Here is a 9,377-nt window from a genome sequence, read left to right on the forward strand (position 1 = left end):
ACTACAGGGATGTAAGTCTGTTTTGCATTAAATACATGCAACAAAGACAACATTATCAAATCCTCACTGAGTTTTGAATAAGGTCATGTAACAGGGCTATGAGAAACCGTATGTTTCTTCTGCGATATTGCAGAATAACTTGGCATAAATGTAGTCACTGCAATTGACTGCTGGTAGTGATGATCACGAGAACGTACGGTCACAAGAACATGGGCTTTGGACAGCCATGTGGCACAGCCCAGAGGGAAGACCAACGTGTTCAGCGTGTGGCTCTGGCGCATCTTACTGCATCTGCAGCAGCGATTTGAGCAGCAGCTGGCTCCACAGTAACATAACGAATGTGAAACTTCCCCTTTGTGCGTAAAGACTTACAGTGCTGGAAAAACTCTTACGTTATTTGATTTTCAAACAGCTGAGCAAAGCTGAACGTACTCAGACAGTTCTCTCTTTACTTATTCTGATCATCAATAAACTGATACACAATATCTTTAGCGCAGTGCAATCTGACTTTCAATAATCCCTACAAAAGAATGGCCCTGAGCAACAATAATCTATACCTTTAATGAATCACGTACCTCACAAAAATCTTCGTTACTCGAACTATTACAATACAGCGAGAGCCAATACTGCCAGCTAAGTAAAAGATTCTAACTACTGAAGGCGCTAACTACTGATAGGCATCGTTACCAAATAAAAGATTTTTATAGAGAACAATGTATTTTCCCTAATAGTGTTCAAAAGTCATCATATATACAGGGTGTTACAAAAAGGTACGGCCAAACTTTCAGGAAACATTCCTCACACACAAATAAAGAAAAGATGTTATATGGACATGTGTCCGGAAACGCTTAATTTCCATGTTAGAGCTCATTTTAGTTTCGTCAGTATGTTCTTCCAGCTACGCTCAATGGAGCACGTTATCATGATTTCATACGGGATACTCTACCTGTGCTGCTAGAACATGTGCCTTTACAAGTACGACACAACATGTGGTTCATGCACGATGGAGTTCCTGCACATTTCAGTCGAAGTGTTCGTACGCTTCTCAACAAAACATTCGGTGACCGATGGATTGGTAGAGGCGGACCAATTCCGTGGCCTCCACGCTCTCCTGACCTCAACCATCTTGACTTTCATTTATGGGGGCATTTGAAAGCTCTTGTCTACGCAACCCCAGTACCATATGTAGAGACTCTTCGTGCTCGTATTGTGGACGGTTGTGATACAATATGCCATTCTCCAGGGTTGCATCAGCGCATCAGGGATTCCATGCGACGGAGGGTGGATGCATGTATCCTCGCTAACGGAGGACATTTTGAACATTTCGTGTAACAAAGTGTTTGAAGTCACGCTGGTACATTCTGTCGCTGTGTGTTTCCATTCCATGATTAATGTGATTTGAAGAGAAGTAATAAAATGAGCTCTAACATGGAAAGTTAGCGTTTCCGGACACATGTCCTCACAACATATTTTCTTTCTTTGTGTGTGAGGAATGTTTCCTGAAAGTTTGGCCGTACTTTTTTGTAACACCCTATATCTATCAGTTCATGACATCCACCATTACAAATTTCCTTTTTCTGGCGGACACACGTCCAGATCGTCCGCTTATAGCAACTTCTCAAAAGTCTGACATCTGTCTCTCCACGTCCACCATTGCTGGCGGCTCACCTCCAACTGCCCAACGCTACGCGCTGTTCACATCCAATTGGCCAGCACTATACAAGCGAATATTCCAACAGTGAGTCCAACCAGCCACAGACTGCACACAGCGCAGTCAGCGATTTTCATACAGAGCGCTACGTGGCGTCACCAACATATAAACCTAAACAGACTACTTACTAATTACGGATCGGTTACTTCAACGACAGCTTCGATCTAGACGCCATGTACCGTGCATTTCACTGACCCCGACCACCGCCATTTGTGACCTCAGTGGAGTCAAGTGAGAGCTCATTGGAGGGCGGGGTGGTAGTCTGTTGTGTTTTTTCATGAAAGCCATTTCTGCATCGGTGCCAGTGATGGCTGTGTGTTAGTTAGGAGAGCCTGCAACCAACCTCTTTGCAAGCTAGACACGCTGCACCTACATCTGGACTTGCGGTTTGGGGTGCGATTTCGTATGGCATCAGGAGAACTCTCATCGTTATCCCACACACCGCCACTGCAAATTTGTACGTCAGCCTGGTGATTCACCTGTTGAGCTGCGATTCATGAACCTCATTCCAGAGGGGGGGGGGTAACCATACACGACTGGAACAGGAAAGGGAGGTAAAGACAGTGGCACGTAAAGTGCCCTCCGCCAAACACCGTTGAGTGGCTTGCGGAGTATAAATGTAGATGTATATATAATTTCATTACTCTATATTAATTATTTTCTGGTGTTTCGATTTTTTCTCATCAGTGTATATGCATACATACATCACAGATGTCTGAGCCTTGAAAAGGCCTCTGGAACCATGTAGTTTTATTTGAAACAAATTAGTGTTTGACAGTTAATTTCAGCCACATATTGATTTCTTTCCTTGTTGTTCTCTCGCTTGCGTCTTTGCAGCAACCATGTCAGTTTCGCAACAACAAGAAGTTGGCTAGAACAGAAATTGTGTCCATTTGTGGAAATACACTTGGGTCACGAACGAATATATAGGGAGGCTATGCTAAACGAGGCTATGCTAAACCGCTATTTTGATGATTAGAGTTGGTTTTGAAGATTATTAGTCTCCACAACAATATAGGTTAGAATTTTATCGCAGTGCTCACTTTGCCACGCTGTAGCAGCGGAATGTATTGACATGAATGCATGTAATCGAGCGCTAAGGATTTGAGATTGGGTGTCCAGGACTGATGTTAAATGCTGTTGCTGGGTCTTCAGTCCTGAGACTGGTTTGATGCAGCTCTCCATGCTACTCTATCCTGTGCAAGGGCCGGCCGGTGTGGCCGTACGGTTCTAGGCGCTTCAGTCTGGAACCGCGTGACCGCTACGGTCGCAGGTTCGAATTCTGCCTCTGGCATGGATGTGTGTGATGTCCTTAGGTTAGTTAGGTTTAAGTAGTTCTAAGTTCTAGGGGACTGATGACCTCAGATGTTAGGTCCCATAGTGCTCAGAGCCATTTGAACCTGTGCAAGGTTCTTCATCTCCCAGTACCTACCGCAACCTACATCCTTCTGAATCTGCTTAGTGTATTCATCTCTTGGTCTCCCTCTACGATTTTTACCGTCCACGCTGCCCTCCAATACTAAATTGGTGATCCCTTGATGCCTCAGAACATGTCCTACCAACAGATCCCTTCCTCTAGTCAAGTTGTGCCACAAACTCCTCTTCTCCTCAGTTCTATTCAATACCTCCTCATTGGTTATGTGATCTGCCTATCTAATCTTCAGAATTCCTCTGTAGCACCACATTTCGAAAGCTTCTATTCTCTTCTTGTCCAAACTGTTTATTGTCCATGTTTCACTCCCGTACACACTCAATACAAATACTTTCAGAAACAAAAATGTTCAAATGCGTGTGAAATCTTATGGGACTTAACTGCTAAGCTTACACACTACTTAACCTAAATTGTCCTAAGGACAAACACACACACCCATGCCCGAGGGAAAACTCGAACCTCTGCCGGGACCAGTCGCAAAGTCCATGACTGCAGCTCCTCAGACCGCTCGGCTTATCCCGCGCGGCTTTCAGAAACGGCACCCTGATGCTTAACTCTAGACTCGATGTTAACAAATTTCTCTTCTTCAGAAATGCTTTCCTTGCCATTGCCAGTCTACATTTTATGTCCTCTCTACTTCGACCATCATCAGTTATTTTGCTCCCCAAATAGCAAAACTCCTTTACTACTTTAAGTGTCTCATTTCCTAATCTAATTCCCTCAGCATCGCCCAAATTAATTCGACTACATTCCATTGTCCTTGTTTTGCTTTTGTTGATGTTCATCTTATATCCTCCTTTCAAGACACTGTCCATTCCGTGCAACTGCTCTTCCAAGTCCTTTGCTGTCTCTGACAGAATTACAATGTCATCGGCGAACCTCAAAGTTTTTATTTCTTCTCCATGGATTTTAATACCTACTCCGAATTATTCTTTTGTTTCCTTTACTGCTTAGGCCTAGTGAAGAGCGTATAATTTTGTACAGAATATATGGGCCGCGCCTAGGGTAGGAAGTTACTAGTCCAGGAGGTCGAACAAACTAAATAAGTGGACTGTGGGGAAGGTTGTGGTTCTTGTTAATTTCTGCCGGTAGCCGGTCACGGGGCGTAGCACCAGAGGCTTTGCCTCTCAAGAAAGACGTCTCTCCTTGTCGAGGTCTGGATCACAAACGAGGGAAGCGACGGTGTTCTGCTCTCCAAAGGTCTCCAGTGTCCACACACGTCACTTGCCCCCAAAGTTCACTATTGGCTAAATCGATTCCATGAATTCGCCAGAAACTTCAACAGAGTTTTTTTACGTCCATCCCACTGAGTGCTGAAGGCGTCTCTTGTTAGCAGCTTTAACCAGACAGAACTACCTCGGTCCTGAAAGGCAAGCAGCTTGGGTCACACAAGCATGGCAGAAGTTATTCAAGGAGAAAACGTGTAGAGTCTTGACGCGGACTTTTGAAGTAAAAAATTTTAAAACAATTCCCTAAACTATTCCCTGACTGGTTGGCACACTGTACAAATTTTAAAATGTTGTACTTTCCTGTAACGTCATCTGGCAGCTCTAGACCATATTATCCACTCTACCTCATTACCAGAACGTTTCACCCACGTTCGAAGATTCTGACAAACATTGTTTTTATTAAATACTTAGTCAATCATCTCGACTGCTTACGAGGTGCAAGGAACCGACTGTTATTGCAGCATGTTTATATCTACTGCTGGAATACAATAATTTAAAACTAAAACTAAAATAATCAAGCGGTTAAACTGGACTGTGCTGCACCTTTTTACCTGCAATAAGCTTTCAGATTTTTATGCACCAATAAGGGACGTTTTCCAGGCATGTCATAAGCATAATACTCTCGGAAGAACTCATTGCTGTCCGCATCAAGAGCGTCACCCACCAACACTCTGTATGGTTTCTCTTTTCTACTATCCTGTCATAGTATTTCCAGTTTGGGAAGGGCTTTCCAGTATGCTGTGGCACCTGAGTGACAGATTTTGTTTCCCATTTTGTTAAACAGCAGGAAATAGTTGTGCCGTCGTAGTGTGACAATACTCGTAGATGCGATGTGCAACCGTCCCTTTGTTTCTCGGCGTTTATTTCCGGATCTCGAACAGCCAATGCGATTAGAACTGACGTGAACACTGACTTCAGTCAAGGCCATTTGGGTACATGTTTTCATTTCAGGAAAGCCACCACTTCTTAAGTTATGTAATAATTTGAACTTTTATCTGTGCTAGGTACACTGTGGTGTGGTCATATGATATCCAAACGGATATGATTTACAATCGCTAAACTCTTCTATCCAAATAGTCCTTGCCTGTTTCGGAAGTTTATTCGGTCTTCCGAAGTTGTTTCACCGCGGAAAATCGTAGCACTGTCCCTCCTTTCAATCGTCGTACGAACGTCGAAATGTAAGATATTGAGATAACAAATCGCGGAATAAAAGTAACTACAATCATTTGGTAGTGGAAAGGCGTCAGGACCGGATGAGATACCTATAAGATTCTACAAAGTTTATGCGAAAGAACTTCCTCCCTTTCTAGCAATAATTTATCGTAGATCGCTTGAGCAACGAAAGGTACCTAACGACTAGAAAAAAACGCAGGTCATCCCAGTTTTTAAGACAGATCAACACAATTGTAGACCTATATCGTTGACGTCAATCTGTTTTAGGATTGTGTAACATATTTTATGCTCAAGAATTACGACGTTTTTGGAAAATGAGCATCTCCTCTAAAAAAAATCGACATGGGTTCCGTAAACAGAGATCCTGCGAAACTCAACTCGCTCTGTTCCTCCATGAGATCCACAGCGCAGTGGACAACGGCGCGCAGGTTGATGCTGTGTTCCTTGACTTCAGCGAGGCATTTGACACCGTCCCGCATTGCCGTTTAATGAAAGAAATACGAACTTAAGGAGTATCGGAGCAGACTTGCGATTGGATTCAAGACTTTCTTGCAGACAGAACTCAACACGTTCGTCTTAACGGAACAAAATCGACAGATGTAAAGGTAATATCCGGAGTACCATAGAGAAGTGTGATGGAACCGTTGCTGTTTACAACATATATAAATAAATGGTAGGCTCCATATGGTTCCCAATCAGTCAAGCCAACAAGTTCCAGAGAATATATATATATATATATATATATATATATATATATATATATATATATGTTATGAAATACTATAATTTTAATAAAGTAGCAATTAAGTTGTTATTGTTGCCTGTACATCATTATGTTTCACATTACATTTATTGTTTCAAAATCTTTGGTGTAACATTTTATAATAATCTGAGCACAACTAGCATGAAGCATTTTTAAGCTAGTCAACAAAGTTGAAAACCTATATACTTTCCTTTTATTTGGAACTGCCCTAAACACACAGCAAATAAAATTAACCTCGAAAGACAAATATTGAGACAGATACTTGCACAAAAATAAAAATAGAACACTGAAGACAAAAATGATCACATGACTGCACTATTAGTGCAAGTGTTAGAGAACCCTGCAAAACACTTATTCTGCAGCACCGGTATTTGATCATTATATTTTACTGCACTTTGGATGTCATTTCTTCTTCTCATTTTTATTTTTGATGTATCTTTCCGCGTAGAGGCGAGTTTTCTTTCAAGCGCCCCTTATGGTTTCTCGCTGTCAGTCAATTCTCTATGTATCACTTTATGTTTGACCTGTGCTTTAGACAGTGTTACTACTCAGGGACCATATACATTCAAAGGTAAATTTGAATGTGCATTTTAAATGGTTTAATGCGTCTATATACATTTAATTGGTTTTACGTTGCTTTATGTACATTTATTCATTTGGTCACTGTTATTAATTATTTTTATTCTTGTATTTGTAGCACCGATGATGGCTGTTAATTAGTTGAAATCGATTTGCTTAAGTAAATAAAGAAAACATGATTTTGCGACTGGTTGCTGCTTATTTGGTAATATATAAATGATCTAGTAGAAAGCGTTGGATCCTCTTTAAGGCTATTCGCTACCAAAGTAGCAACGCCAGAAGATAGTAAGGATTTGCAGAACGACCTGTAGAGAGTTGATGAATGGTGCAGGCTCTGGAAGTTGATCCTGAACGTAAAAATATGTAACATATTGTGCATACATAGGAAAAGAAATCCACTACTGTACAGCTGCACTATTGATGACAAACAAATGGAGACAGGGTATGCCGTAAAATTACTAGGGGTAACCATCCAGAGCGTCCTCAAGTGGAATGACCACATAAAACAGATAGTGGGAAAAGCAGACACCAGACTCAGATTTATCAGAAGATTCTTAAGGATGTGTAACTCATCCACGTAAGAAGTGGCTTATAAGGCGCTTGTTCGCCCGATTCTTGAGTATTGTTCATCTATATGAGATCCCTATCAGGTAGGACTGATAGAGGAGATAGAGAAGGTCCAACGAAGAGCGGCGTGTTTCGTGACGGGATCGTTTAGCTAGCGAGAGAGCGTTACGGAGATGCTAAACTCCACTGGCAGACGATACAAGAGAGGCGTTATGCGTTACAGAGAGATTTACTGTTGAAATTTGGGGACAGCACTTTTCAGAAGGAGTCGGACAACATATTACTTCCCGCCACAAACATTTCGCGCGTTGACCACGAGGAGAAAATTCGAGAAATTAGAACCAATACGAAGGCTTACCGACAATCATTCTTCCTACGCAGTATTCGCGAGTAGAACGGGGTTGGAGGGATCAGTGGTACCGAAAGTACTCTGCGCCACACGCCTTTAAGTGGCTTGCGGAGTATGATGCAGATGTAGATGAAGATCGTGATTAGTAAAATGCGTGGTTATCTTACACAACTCTCTGAGAATAATCCGATGTAAAATAGCCTTAAACCATCTCACCAATTGTACTGAATTTCAAGGGTGTCCTATCATACTCAGGCGAACAACGTTCATCAAGCATTCGCCGGGTCCCACGTGCACATCTACAAGACTGATTACTCTGCAAAACGTTTCTTCACTCCTCTATTGACGGCGTGTTTGTAGTACTTTATGTAACATTCGACGTCTCTTAGGTGACCATGGAAGCAAAATCTGTCACTAACTACAGATCATTTTCTCCCAGACCTCCATACACCAACTGTGACAATGTTTTGTGCAATAGCTAACGTGAGTACTTGGTGATGTTTCATACAGTAAGCCTTCGTTACCTAATCTTACAGGTTTGCTTGTTAATGGTTGGGTTTAGTTCTCCCCAGCTTTTTCTCTTCACAGACATCAGGGACATTGGATCTGAGCACAGGTCTCTAATGTGAAATCCATGACAAAACGCACCAACTTGTTGGTCCCTACATTCATATCCTGTTCCATTTCAGTTGTTTCAGTCTACTGACTTAACTCCGACAGCAAATCTGTCGATATACTGTGTATTTCCATAATGACGCTCCAAACTATCAGTAAAGATGGACACCAGCGAAGGCATCACTACGCTGAGATCAAGAACTCTGGTCCGGTACACCTTGAGTCGAAAGTTGAGAAGCAAGGAGTGTTACTGCATAACTCTGCCGCTGAAAATCCCCATGTTATGGCTGTGAAAAGTCTGTGAGCTAATTCCTTGCAGCTGCTCCTACAGAATACAACTACACATAAATGTCGGATGTTTTTATGCCGTCGTGCAACCTATCTAGCAAACTCGTACCTCATGGGGGCATATATAAATAACGCACGCCTGTTTCTGGCATCTGCGAGCTGACTATGGTCAAATTACATCAGTCTTTCCTCACAGCCGTAAGTGCAATCAAAAAATGTGACTTTGAGTATATAGCTAGTCACTGTGCAGCGGGTGTGACTGATTGACGAAATTAGAATTTGGGGTTACCGTTTCAAAAATTTGTCTTATCGAGACTTGTGAATTCGATAATTTGTTATATTTTGTAATTTCAAACAGGAATACCGTCTACAGCATGTTCTGTGAGTCGCAACGATTCAAGTCTGCGCGTCAATGATCAGAAATCTTCGGCCGCTTCTGAATAATATCTTCATAAATTTTCATGTTTGCAAGCTTACTATATTTTCTAAACTTTGACAACAACAACTTGAATCAGTATTTTTCCTCAGATAGCGCAATTTGTTACCACTGATTTCCGTAAACGTTTATCAAAATATGAGCTCAGCAATTCGACTGTGCCACGTAGGTCTACACACTCGCTACGGCTTTGGGAACCAGGATTCTCACACATGAGTCCCTTGCAGGTCTTGAG

General features: G+C 42.0%; 1 protein-coding gene across 1 annotated transcript in view; it reads left to right on the top strand.

Annotated features, from left to right (window-relative positions):
• Positions 1 to 9,150, top strand: part of LOC124799091 (probable glutamate receptor) — a 198,979-nt gene extending 189,829 nt beyond the window's left edge. Inside the window, exon 5 of the mRNA XM_047262630.1 lies at positions 9,065 to 9,150. Within this exon, the coding sequence (XP_047118586.1) occupies positions 9,065 to 9,150 (86 nt within the window). The remainder of the gene's footprint in view (positions 1 to 9,064) is intronic.
• Positions 9,151 to 9,377: the final 227 nt, after the last annotated feature.

This window comes from Schistocerca piceifrons, chromosome 5 (genome assembly GCF_021461385.2).
Source record: "Schistocerca piceifrons isolate TAMUIC-IGC-003096 chromosome 5, iqSchPice1.1, whole genome shotgun sequence".
Taxonomy (NCBI): domain Eukaryota; kingdom Metazoa; phylum Arthropoda; class Insecta; order Orthoptera; family Acrididae; genus Schistocerca; species Schistocerca piceifrons.